The sequence below is a fragment of the Helicoverpa zea genome, chromosome 9, assembly GCF_022581195.2.
Source record: "Helicoverpa zea isolate HzStark_Cry1AcR chromosome 9, ilHelZeax1.1, whole genome shotgun sequence".
NCBI classification, from domain to species: Eukaryota; Metazoa; Arthropoda; class Insecta; order Lepidoptera; family Noctuidae; genus Helicoverpa; species Helicoverpa zea.
The window spans coordinates 12,819,174-12,833,037 of NC_061460.1; the positions used below are offsets into that span (position 1 = coordinate 12,819,174).

The window sequence follows — 13,864 nt, forward strand, 5'->3', positions numbered from 1 at the left end:
ATCAGAGACAGTTGTCAAACAGAGTCAGAGACAGTGTTGAGGTGTATTTTTTTATTTTGTCATATAAAAAATTAACAGAACGATGTTTCCCCAATACATCCATAGAATAAAACAAATAACTGCCATTAAAAACAATGTAGTAAGTAAATTGGCTCAATTTTCAGTAACATTTCGTACAAAAATCACCGCCAATAACAGACCTCATCGGTCATATTGCTGAAATTATTTTTTGTCAAGTAATTATCGAAGCCATTGCACAACAACATGGCCGCTACAAAATAAATTGCATACAAGAAAAAAAAAACGCGAAAATCTAAATTACATATTAGCATGTACAATCAAGAACATATTACATGTAAAGTTACTTCATTCGCTCGAGTTATCGTTGTATCAAACACGCGACTAGTTAGAAATTCAGTATTTTTACACTAGACCCGTGTAAAGCCGGTCTTATCTTGAATAATTTTCTACACTTACAAATTATCGGTTTATAAGGGAGGTTTTGTATTATCAGATTGATGAAAGGTACTGACATTTATTGGTTTGGACCTTTTTCCACGGTATTGTGGGTAAAAAGTAGTCTTAATATATCTTAGGATCTTAGGTACATGGTGCGACCGCCTAACAGACCTACTCAGCCCAGTTACCCTAGAAACCCTTGATAAGGGTAGTTGTCAGACTTTCGGGTTTCTAAGATGTTCAAATGACAGGACGTCGAGACCTATTTTTGCCTTTCAAAAACCGGTTCATTTACCTATGCAAGAATGTAATATCCGTTCAAATTCGGTCGGTCATCTAAATATGGACATTTTCCTTACAATGAAATTTCACTTAATTCAGTAAGTAGCTGTGTAACGGTTGTTTCCAATATTCTATCTATCAATCGTTTGGCTACTAGAGATAGGAATTTCACATTAGTCCAATGCAAGCCCGCGGGAATGTTTGTAAGAGTTACCGCGGCCCTGGTATATAAAAGGCTTACGAAGGAACACGACGGTTTTTAGTCAGTAAGAGTCTGACACTCCCTCACGCTGTTAACCTACAGCGGGAGGAGTCATTTAATGATTTCCCATAAAAAAAGTCAAATACAAGTAATGTCAAATCTTGTCAAATTCAGTTAAGTAAATCAACATAGGTATATACAGAATATCGGGAACCAGCCCTAAGTCAATACACCCTTAAAATAAAAGCGTGATTTCACTACGATGATAAAACAAAAGAAAGCTTTGTATTATTTAATTGACGTGGCGATAACGATCGGTTTATCGCAGTTGCCTCGCGAATAGGCCATTCATTTAAATTAATTGTTATGTACCGCCTTATGTGGCGCTAATGAAAATACATTACAGGGAATTTTATAGCGTAACACAATTTCTGGAGTCGATGATGCAATGGTTAGTGAACTGGCACGAGTCGTGGGTTTGATTCTCGCGTCTAGCGTTTTATTACACCTTTTTTTTACAAATGTCCTTTAGAAGAAGTAAAACATCATAAATTTATGATACCTAAGAATTATGAAAACCTCTCCGATTCAACCTTAACCTCTACAATCCAAACGAACAACATAAAATTTTACACCCCACATAAATTTAATTAAAATGGTGTAAAAAATGGCGGGTCTTGTATGAAGGTTGGACAGCCGCCAAAAAGTTTGCCGATAAAAAGTAACGGTCTATATTGTTCATATGTCGAACTCCTAGATCTGAAGAGGGTTAACTCCAAAAAACACTTTTTTCAGAAAAGACGAAAACTGATTTCAGACGCTACTTGTAAAATACTGGTACTCAGCTGCATGCGGTTAGACTGGAAGCCGACCCCAAAATGGTTGGGAAAAGGCTAGGCAATTGATGACGAGAAACTGATTACTCCTCCTCCCCGTGTGTGGTAGAAGTGTTTTGTATAAAAAAATGCTTTATCTACCTAGAACATATTTTTTAAATCTGTTTTGTTTATCGATGTGTTTAGAGAATTTGAATTTCATAAAAAACGCAGCCAGTGTTTTGGGCAGGATCCCCGCTGACAGCGATGCCGAAGATTTTTTTCAATACATAGTTTTAAACCTAATTACTAGCTGCACTCAATAAATGGCTTTGTGGTTTGAAATTTAAAAAAAGCTGGAATTTTGGTTTAACCCCCCTTAGAACTAGGCGTGTAGCATTTATGTGGAATTCAATGAACTTGACTCGTTTCCAGTAATGTGGAATTGGGAAAATTTTGCAAGCGTATTCGATACTCAGTTATTACGGCTCGAATGATCAGAGCGCGTGTTATATTGAAAAGGCATGAACATTGATTACCAGATTGTAGTTAATTTTAACGTGATTACTAAGGGCTGGTTTATTTTAATATGCTGTGTGTGTATGCCTATCTTCGAAAGGCTACCAGCTTAGTTGAAGATATACTTACCGCATTCGGCATGCCTGTTGGTTCAACGTGTTCTATCGTAATTTACCTACCTACTGAAGCCGACAATTTTTTTTAGTAAACCCTCCAAATTTACTGAACCAGACTATCCCCGAGTAATATAGGCTATATTTGGTAAGGGTACGGTAAGAAGTTCTCTTGGGACGCGCATGACTAAACTATTTATTTATCCAGAATATGCACTTACTTTTTGCCAAACTTACCAATACCCATACTTACATTTCCTTAGCAGCTTAGACACAAAATTACACTAATTAAGGCTTGCCTCAAAAGACAGTAAACTTCAAATCTGCGAGTATTACAGGAACTATAGAAAGTCGTAAAACGGAGTACATTAATAGTAATAAATTAGCCGGTAGTAAAATAAGCTAGTATTTTGCCTCTGAGTAATTTATTACTTCGATAAATCTTGAGTGGACAAAGCTTTTTAACCGACTTCTAATATAGTGAGTGATAAGTGATGGCTTTGGACATGCTTTTACTGACTATAGATTATAAGTAGTTTTGAAAGCAAAACATCACTAAGTGCAGGTTAAGGAAAATCCTTTAGTATAGAACAAACAAAAAAGTATAACATAAACGAATATAAACTTGAATAATAATGATAATGATGTCCTCCTAGTCGATGGTCTACGGCGGCTGTTCTCATGTAAGGAGGACTGCGCAGGACATATTATTATTATAGTGCACGAGCATTTGCGCAGACACAGGTGCATTCACTACACCTTTTAAAGTTGAATCATTCTCCGAGCCTTTTCCCCCACTATGTTGGGGTCGGCTTAAAGTCCTTATAAAGTTGAATACGATGTGTTTATGTGTACTATATGATTTGTTTTAAATCAATGTGTAAAATCTGGTAATTCACCTATTTTGATCCACCTAGACTCATCATCATAATTATATCTTACCATTATCCCAATTTTGTTATTTGGAGTCAGCGCACCATGTTTTCTTCTTCCAAACTCTTCTGTCACCTAGATTAATTTCAGTTTTGCGATCAATTTAATTGATTGATTAAAATAACCATTTCTGTCATAAAGGCCTTTATGAACCTTAATAGGTACGTATTTCCTTCACACAAAGGCTTAATACCCGCCCACTATCGTAACAAAGTCTAGAAAATTCCAAGGTATCTTAATCAAGGATCTAAAATTGACTTACTAAACATTTATTACAATGAAAACTTAGTGGAACTAATTTCCTTTATATGATGTTCCTTTAACTTATTAGGCTTAATCACAAGTTAATTTAATCTCTAACTTTAGTACCTTTGGTACTTTAAACTTAGATTAAGATATACCTGGATAGAGAAAGGGTATTAAAATAAGTTGATTATCATCAGCCTATTTTATCGTCCCACTGCAGGGCACAGGACTCTTCTCATACAGAGAAGGAATGAGCGTTAATCACCACGCATGCTCAATGCGGATTGGTGATATCAGACTTTTAAGTTCCAAGGTTCCAGGTTTCCTCAAAGTGAGATAAAATAGCAAAATTTTTATCAAAACATTTATTGAATAATAACTTACTTTTAAAGCATTTCACATAAATTCTTATAATTAATACAACGTAACATTCATTTGATTTTTCACCTAAATAATGTATATACAGTTACAACATTATTATTTTGTAATTTGAAACTATTTGTTTTTATAATTACAATGTTAAATGTGTTATTAAATATTTTTATGTAATTACATTTACGATTACAATGTAATTATTTGAATATAAAATAATTAAAATTCTTATTTACATTTTGTTTACAGCTATCGTATAATTCGATGTTTTATCTATTTATTTTAATATCTAATTCGCACATTTTTAGTTTGACTAAAACTTGATACATTTTATTAAAATTTAAATACACAAATATAACAATTATTGTAATATTTACATGAATTTGTTGATTTTTCACACGCACTTACATATTGGGGCTCAGAATATGAAAGTACGTAAGAGGCATCTAACGATAAACTATAAAAAAAATAATGATAATAATTACAATTCTATTATAAATACAATACTATTATAATTACATTATAATGTTCTACGTAACAATGTTTAAATTTAGGTACACATTTTTAGAACTATCAAAAGATATTTACACCGATTTTTTTATTTTATAAAAAGTCCGTTTTATGAGGGCACGTTCACACTACGGTGGCTTGGTCCTTTTGGTGACGTGACCTGTTTTTGAGTGAATCTCAGACAATATCGTGGCAAGAGTTGCCGTTGCCCGTGCGGGTAGTTTTGGTGGGCTGCGGGCGTCCCGACATGCCATCGTTGTATGGAGGTGGGCAGTACATTACCTGGGGAAAAGAAAAATATATTAGAAATAAGGAAAAACACTGTTTAACTAAGGGTCTTAGTCGCGTATGAAAGGTTTCTCTACCAACCTTAATAACAATAAATTAATAAAAGTTTGTTTTATGTATGGAGAAGGTGGCAAATGTCATATTTGAGAAGTTTGTTCCTCTTTCACCAAAAGCTAACGAACGATTTTTATTATTAAAATGCGCGTAATATAGGTAAGAATATATGTACACTTCTTTTCACCCGGGTGCGCTATGTTCCGTCGTGTAGTACCTAATCTATAAAATAATATGTATTTTATTGTAGAACATTTCGAATATATAAAACAACTAATAACTCAAATATTAATTTCACCAGAACCATTAGACAATTCACAAGGTGTAACACACAATTAGTAATGAACACATAACCATGTACAATCATAGTTAATTATTCGGAACTGCTAATAATGGCTCAAAGCTATTGGCTATTGGCTATAGATTGCAATCAATCGCAGCAATGTCTAACAAGAGAATGATGATGAAGATGGGAATTTGGGAATAAATAGGACAATTAGAAGAACATGGGTTAATTATTGGTATAACTTCAATATAAGAAACATTGGTTTGATGTTTGGTCAAGTTAATCGCTAGCTTTCTTCGTTAGTAACATAGTTACCTATAAGATATTTAGACTGGCTTAAGAAACCTGTTTTTTGGAATCAGCAGTGGGGTTCGTTTTCCCTCTAAAGGTTCCTACTGTCAGGAATGTATTCAATAGCGAGAGTTCAAGTGCTGCAAAAAACAAATGCAAATCGGCCAACACGCAATGTTTGTTGGAGTATTGGGACCAATGTTTTCCCAAACACACAATGTTGGGCCAGCCGTGAGCCAGTCTTGGACCAATCAAAGGTTGGCGCTATACTCGCAAGATAGCACAAACAACACATCAGAAAATGTCAGTCAAAGTCAAAAATGCTTTATAACGTACTTCATACAAAAGAACGTATCTGACAAATTACTCAAAAAAAAAAAACAAACGGTGTACCACAAAACGCTTTAACAAAAGTGTCTCAGCGCAACTTAATTTACATTTTAATGAACAGATAACCCTAAAATGGTTGCTTTTATTTGCTTTTTCATTTCCATTCTCAGACAAATCAAGTCGTTTCACAGGAGTGCTAGAACATGATATTTTGCACAAATATTAGCGAGTGAGTGCTTTCAACGGCTGTCGCTTCTCGTCCGATGAACTCGAGTACGCTATTTTATAGACGTTCATTTTTTAGGGTTATATTTTTCACAATAGAAGCTAGAAAGACCCCTTATTTGTTGAACCAAGCTGTCCGTTGATTTTTTTAAAATGAAATACTGCTTTTCAGCTCTTTAGCTATTCATCGATGATAAGCGACGATGTGGTCAAAGGTGAGCTTACATATAATCTGGCTTATAAAGTCCATTCGATCTTGTCAAAATAAGCTGGCTTTTAAACTATTCCAACTTCAGAATCGGCTTTCTATAGTTCCTGTCTAACCAGAAGTTTAGTTTGCAGTGCATCTAATACCTATATATGCAGAGTATCTAAAGACCCCTAGAACACACTCGAAAATCCTTACTAATATTATAATGCTCTGTAACTGTCTGAAGCGCTTTCACGCCAAAACTACTGAACGGATTTCATGTTTGTTTCACAGATAATCTATAGCTTCACAAAGACATAGGCTTACTATCGGGGTTCGGGAAGTATTTCCGCAAGGACTGGTGGACAAAAACCACCTTATGTTAATCGTAGTCTTAAAAAAGTGTCATTTGTAGTACTAGGCTTAAACCATTGCATCGAACAAAGTTAACGATATAAACTTCGTTCTAAAGCCGACACTTTTTCAGACTACGTTTTATAATAAGGTAGATAGATAGATGACATATGAATAAAAAAATAAAAATTGGGAAATCAGGACAAACAACTGAATGATAAAAGCGACGCACGAAACCTTCAATGTGAAAAGTTAGCTACAATCAGGTTTTTTAAAACAATGGTTGTCCAAGATGTTTCTGTGTAGAAAGAAACTGTTGACTTGATGGGTTTTGTTACTCGAAATAAGCTATTTTCTTTTGTTTTATTTGAGACAAATTGTTTTTAGTACTTACGCTTAAGTAATAATAACACATAGGATTTTAATAGTTCTGGTAAGTATCATTTGTAATCTATACATATAATAAATCTGTAGAAAAGTAATTTTTGTACATTGAAGAAATTGGCAAAAAAAATAGCCAGCATGTTAAAGGATAACTAACAGAACCCATTTCCATCATTTTTGTCATTTTTGTCTGTTTGTCTGTTTATCTGTTTGTTTGTTCGGGATTCACGTAAAATCTACGAATTCAATGCAGACAATGCTTACATACAAAAATTCTACGTAACTTGGGGTATTACTTAGTTTTTGTTTCATCGAAATCGATTCACTCTATCAAAAGATATGATTAATTTTGTGAATTCAAGATGTAAAATATTACGACACGCAATCTGTTTGTCAAAACTGTACATTTGAATGTTGTACTTATATTAGTTGATCGGCCTATTATTAACCTTTACACAGAAAATCACACCTTCATAAGTATATTCGGAAGAAAAAAAAAATGAAAATTGTGTTTAGCCAAGGTTAAAGTAGCTCCATCTGTGGTAATCTGTGTTAAATAAAATACATAAAATTTGTCAAAGGAGCGAGGTGGTAAATGACAATAAATTACCATACATTCTTTATAGAGGATTATTATTTCAACAGATGGAGTTGTGTATTTTCCGTAATTCACCATATTTTAACACGTAGTGTAATTTTTCGATAGACATTTCAATAGTGTTTGTCAGTTTGCCGAGCCACATCAAAATCTAATTATAATTATTACCTTGATGAAAGGAAAATAATAGTTCTCAGCCAAATTTAAAACGGTGCCATCTAAATTATTTTTTGAATATTATGTCAAAAATGATGACTTTAGTATAACAATTAATTATCATTTAAAGTTACAGATGGAGTTTATATCAGGATTTTTTCATAAACATAGTTTAGCTTGTCTTCCACTAATGTGGTGGCCTTAAAACAAATTACTTTGAGTGAGTAGTATTAAGTAGACCTCCATTATTTTTTCTGATGCAAAATATGTTAACTTAATCCTAGAAGAAAGGAGTATCTGTCTCTCGCAAGCGCTGCTAAGCGTGAGGTAGGTAGGTAATGTAGGATTCTGTAGCTTTAAGAACAAGCCCAGATACAAAGTGCAGATAAGAAATGGGAGCTTTCTCGATTTAATACCATACACACGTAAAATGCTTTATGCGTCTGAAAACGTACAAATTGCGCGTCGCATACCAGAGACATGCTTACTTTCAACTTCTGATCGCAAATACACTGGTCACGATTACGAACAGTCTCAGTAAGACCCGAGCCAAGTCTAAAAAAACACCTTTTATATAAAACTACGTTTGATGTCATTCAATCACAAAGACAGAATTGTTCTCTGTTGCATATCCTATCCACCTGTATCCTATCCTAATCCAGCATGCATTGCAGGTGTGCATTGCACAAAAACCAATGGTATCCTATTCGAGAAGTCAAAAGAGTCGACCTGCCAACGTCAGCTTCTGCGCTAAGCAAGTGTTCTTAATAGTACCATCAGAATTACATTCATCGTTGAATGAGGTGAATAAATTTTCAGAAACCACAATAACAGTAGGAGCCAAAGCATATGATCGCTTCATAGAGCTCTGATTGGCCCCAGGTGACCAAGTCAGGTCTGATTTGTTCGTTCATCAGATCTTTGAAAGCGTTTCGGTGGATACTTACTGTCGTCCTGGGTGACACAAAATATGGTATATAAACGTCCTCCGCAAGAGCGAAATTTTCCCGGTGTGCGGTAGTGACGCACAGTATACAACACTTATGTTCCTTTCGATTTGCTGGCTCCACCAAGAAATGACAAATTGCAAGCGTACATTTTGAAAATCTTGGCAAAACTGCAGGTTTCAAGTACCAAAACATGAAGTGGACTCTCACAGATACGTACATTTTGCCTATTCGTGAACTAATGCAAACATTTCGGTGGAGTCCCGGCTTAGGCCTCCCCCACATTAGGCGTGCGCGATCCTCGGGCGTGTGAGTAGCGCGGGCGTCGCGAGCACGCTGCATGAACGTCGCGTTTTGCTGCCCTGCGGCATTTACCTACAGCGCGCTCGCGGCGCGCACGCGCCGCTCTCCTTGACGTTTAACTGCTAAGGCGTTTAGCGGGCGGCGGGGATAGCAGGCGAAGGGGTAAGAACGCAACTCGAGCGCCGCGAGCGCGTCGCTTGCACTCTTCACACATGCCGCAGGGCAGCAAAACGCGACGTTCATGCAGCGTGCTCGCGACGCCCGCGCTACTCACACGCCCGAGGATCGCGCACGCCTAATGTGGGGTCAGCCTTACCATAGTGAGTAAGTGCACAGAAAATCCCCGTCATACAAGTGTTTCTCCCCAGTAGTGAAACTATCCTACCCTATGCGCCTGCTGATGATGATGACTCATTTTATCATCCATCCAGCTATTCCCCAACTATGTTGGTGTTGGCTTCCAGTCACCGAATCTGTTTGAGTACCAATATTTTGCTTGGAGCGACTACCTATCTACCTATCTTCAATCCAGTCAACTACACAAGCCGATATCCATGGTAAGACTGACAGACTTTCTGGCTTCTGATTAGTCGCAGCAGCTGCAGAAAATGTACAAATGACAGCTTTGTCAGACTCAAAGCATATAGACATAGATTATAACTGTTTCCTGTGAAAATTACTTACGCACCATACGTAATAATTTTCCAAATTGGCTGACTAGATCCAGAGATATTCACAACGTCACAAACTTTACTTCTTTTGTTTAGATAAATGGTCACATCCACAACACAACCTTGATCAATGAATCTATGCGACTGCTAAGTGCTAATCCTAATTATACTGTCACGTGAAAGAATGCACCTGCGGGATAAGTAGTATTTTGACTATTCTATATTGCCCATGCAGACGAAGTTGCGGGCAACAGCTAGTTTATATAATAAATATGTTTTAGGTCAAACACTATGAACAGTAAATCATCCTGCGAGCCTTTTTCCCAATCATGTTGGGGTCGGCTTCCAGTCTAACCGGATGCAGCTGAGTACCAGTGCTTTACAAGAAGCGACTGCCTATCTGACCTCCTCAACCCAGTTACCCGGGCAAACCGATACCCCTTGGTTAGACTGGTATCTACTTACTGGCTTCTGACTACCCGTAACGACTGCCAAGGATGTTCAATGACAGCCGGGACCTACAGTTTAACGTGCCATCCGAAACACAGTCAATGATGTCTAAGATATACTTAGAAATTACATACAAACTTAGAAAAGTGGCATTGGTACTTGCCTGACCTGGGATCGAACCCGCGCCCTCATACTTGAGAGGTTGGTCCTTTACCCACTAGGCCACCACGACCTGTACACTATGAACAGCAAAACTAGTATAAATATTCGGTTCCTAACGTAATAATACCTGCCTTTATCAAAATACGTGGAATATGAACAATATTATTTAAGACAAATTTGTACCAGAGTAATATATTATGAAACAGTTACAAGTCTATTATTTATCTTGCTTAATCTAGATTATACGAACATTATCAAAACTGTGCCTATAATAATACCAATGAACAAGAATATTACAATAATTTCTAATACCTGAGCCCATACTATCATAACAAGCCTAAAAACCTACGCAAAATATACAAGAACATAAACTAATATTGTATACTTACACATACATATGACAACATTTGGATAAGAAATATTAAATGCCAGGTAAGTAAAATTATTTCGAAGTTCCAAATACATATTTCTGCCTACGCACAATGATGTAGTCTGTTTAGTTTATTTTTGACATGGTAACATTATTTAAAATAATACGTGCTTTATTTTACATATAGATAATATAGGTAGGTACTAGGTTTTTAACTGGTAGGCCTTTTTCAAACTATGTCGGGATCGGCTTCCAGTGTGACACAATGCAGCTAAGTACCAATGTTTTACACTGAGTGACTGCCTATCTGATTTACTCAACCCTTGCCCTGCTTGCTAGGCTTGCCCGGGTAACTAAACGGGTACTACAGGTAACTACCCGGGCAAGCCTAGTTAAGAATGGTTGTTAGATTTTCTAGTTTCTGACTACCCGTAACGACAATCGAAGATGACAAAATAACGGATGTGGGACCCATCAATTTCACTTGCCTTTTGAAAAATGCCAGATAGGGAAGTAACTAGGTACTAGGTCTTGAAGATTATAATAAATATAAATCTAAATATATAATAAAATAAAAATCTCAGTCGAGTTCGTAAAAGTGCTAGAAAAACATTTGTTGAACATCTGGACATAATCAAAGATCAATCATCTTTGATCGAAACAATAAATATTTTCAACGGAAGACATGTTGAACTTCTGCTGAAAGATACTTACTATATATACATACTTATATACTGGTCAAAGGTTATTGAAACTTATTAACTGGAAATGTTTGAAGAGGAAAAAAAACGAAGTGGGGTAGAAAAACAAGGAAAGCTGACCCAACAGCATGTAGGATATAGCAGGAAAACAAGGAGTAAGGGAATTAATGTCTCAGAAAGCTGCAAATTCTTTAGTGCAAATTAGTAGATATAAAAGACATGTTTCTAAATGATATTGTTCACGATAAACGGAGAATATACAGATATAAACTAGTAACCAAACTTCTAAACTGTCTATACCAGACCAACTTTAAGTAAATACTCGTGTCACAAACTTACGAACGTTGCATCAAAATAAAAACAAATGAAGCTAGAACCATCTCAAGCCACACCCACTCTTACTTTACATAGCTACACAAAATAACATATATTCATATACATATAGGTATGTATATATCTAATGGAAGTTGTTCCCATTTCCACAAAGAGCTCAAAGCTTTTTATCATATCTTTTTCTTTGATGTATGTATTACTGAAGCACCCAGTATATAAACGACGTTAATATATTATATACATGTATATACACAAGCCATATGAAGAATATCTGAACACTCAACTCATTTCATTCCATTCAGAAAGTCAATATTTCTTTTGAGTTGAATTTCTCAGAGTTTTCTTAACTGTTAAAATATTTGGCAGTGCGTTCAAACAAGGCCTTTTAATATTATAAGAATACAGCCTTCTTCTATAAATATTAAGAAAATTTATATTGTATAGTCAATGTGAATTCGTGCTTGAAATTATGATTTGTATTATTTTTGCCTCCAGGCAGGAGATATCTGGTTACCAGGGTCGCTTACTTGTAAGAAAGCAAGTACTAGTCAAGTGAACATTTCACATACATACTATTATTTTTCAATCAAAACTTTGTATCGTACAATCCAAAATATTGTAACCGGTAGATTCCACCACTTCGACTATTCATTGTAGCAAACTTCTGAGATATATTTAGGGCCAACAAAGACTAGATTATTATACATCAATGCCTGATTTTACAACTATTATAACTTTCTAGGAACCTGGTATAGAACAGCAGGATATCCGTAACGACTTCCAAAGACCTGGCAATGACAGCTGGGAGCGACGACGAGTTAATATGCTCTCCGAACCCCTGTAGGATTTCGGCATGAAATGGGCGTCTCCCATCCATTTACTAACCTTGACCGTGGACCATTTAAAGTACAGGACCTGCCATGTACACACATCTCGATAGAATGAACTCTGCTTGTGTGTGTGCTGCTGAGTGATATTTCGGTTATGCATTTTCAATCACATTGTTATGCACGCTCACGACTTGATTTATCAACCAAAAGCATACCTTGACACACATGTATCTTTGGCAGATGGGATGGAATGACAATGATGTCTCCAGTCATTTATATGACGACCTTGATGAATCGACCTTAGGGCATTAGCATTGCGCTTTTAAAAGTCTATAATTCATTGCCGTTTCTTACCTACTTAATAATTAGGCGGTCAATCAATCAAAACTTGACGAAAGTTCTTAATAAAACAGTGTATAACGGGCTCAATTGGCACTCAACGTAAACGGGACCAATTTACTGGCTTTCAAACTTCGCGTTATGAACTAGAGGTGTTTGGCAATCTGCCAGTAAGCCAGTTTCGAATTAAGCTCGTTATTCACTTTAATCTTCCAGAGATGAGTGATCAGCATCCGTTAAATATTCCTGCGAATTGTTTGTGTTACATTAAATAAACTGTTAGAATTTCAAACCGGAGATGTTATTTATTTCTTTGTGAGTATTATTGCGTGGTTTAAAATATGGCGGTTGTCGGTCAGTGTAATGAAAATTATTTTATTGGGGTCAAAAATAGTCAAGCCAGCTATAATCGAAGTGGTGTCTATGTCCGATCCTATTGGTGATGCTTCAGTTTTACCAATGAATTTAGAATTTACCGTAGTTCGTTATTTTTCAGTAGGTATTTATTATGTGACTAGCTGTTGCCCGCAACTTCGTCTGCGTGGGCAATATAGAATAGTCAAAATACTACTTATCCCGCAGGTGCATTCTTTCACGTGACAGTATAATTAGGATTAGCACTTAGCAGTCGCATAGATTCATTGATCAAGGTTGTGTTGTGGATGTGACCATTTATCTAAACAAAAGAAGTAAAGTTTGTGACGTTGTGAATATCTCTGGATCTAGTCAGCCAATTTGGAAAATTATTACGTATGGTGCGTAAGTAATTTTCACAGGAAACAGCTATAATCTATGTCTATATGCTTTGAGTCTGACAAAGCTGTCATTTGTACATTTTCTGCAGCTGCTGCGACTAATCAGAAGCCAGAAAGTCTGTCAGTCTTACCATGGATATCGGCTTGTGTAGTTGACTGGATTGAAGATAGGTAGATAGGTAGTCGCTCCAAGCAAAATATTGGTACTCAAACAGATTCGGTGACTGGAAGCCAACACCAACATAGTTGGGGAATAGCTGCATGGATGATAAAATGAGTCATCATCATCAGCAGGCGCATAGGGTAGGATAGTTTCACTACTGGGGAGAAACACTTGTATGACGGGGATTTTCTGTGCACTTACTCACTATGGTAAGGCTGACCCCACATTAGGCG

At 36.2% G+C, this 13,864-nt stretch overlaps 1 protein-coding gene across 4 annotated transcripts in view; it reads right to left on the reverse strand.

The window, feature by feature from the left end:
* Positions 1 to 3,919: 3,919 nt before the first annotated feature.
* LOC124633264 (allatostatin-A receptor) overlaps positions 3,920 to 13,864 on the reverse strand; it is a 184,360-nt gene continuing 174,415 nt past the window's right edge. For all 4 annotated transcript variants that reach the window (XM_047168441.1, XM_047168439.1, XM_047168442.1 and 1 more), the window contains one exon: positions 3,920 to 4,733. In XM_047168441.1, the coding sequence (XP_047024397.1) occupies positions 4,629 to 4,733 (105 nt within the window). In that variant the 3' untranslated portion in view covers positions 3,920 to 4,628. The remainder of the gene's footprint in view (positions 4,734 to 13,864) is intronic.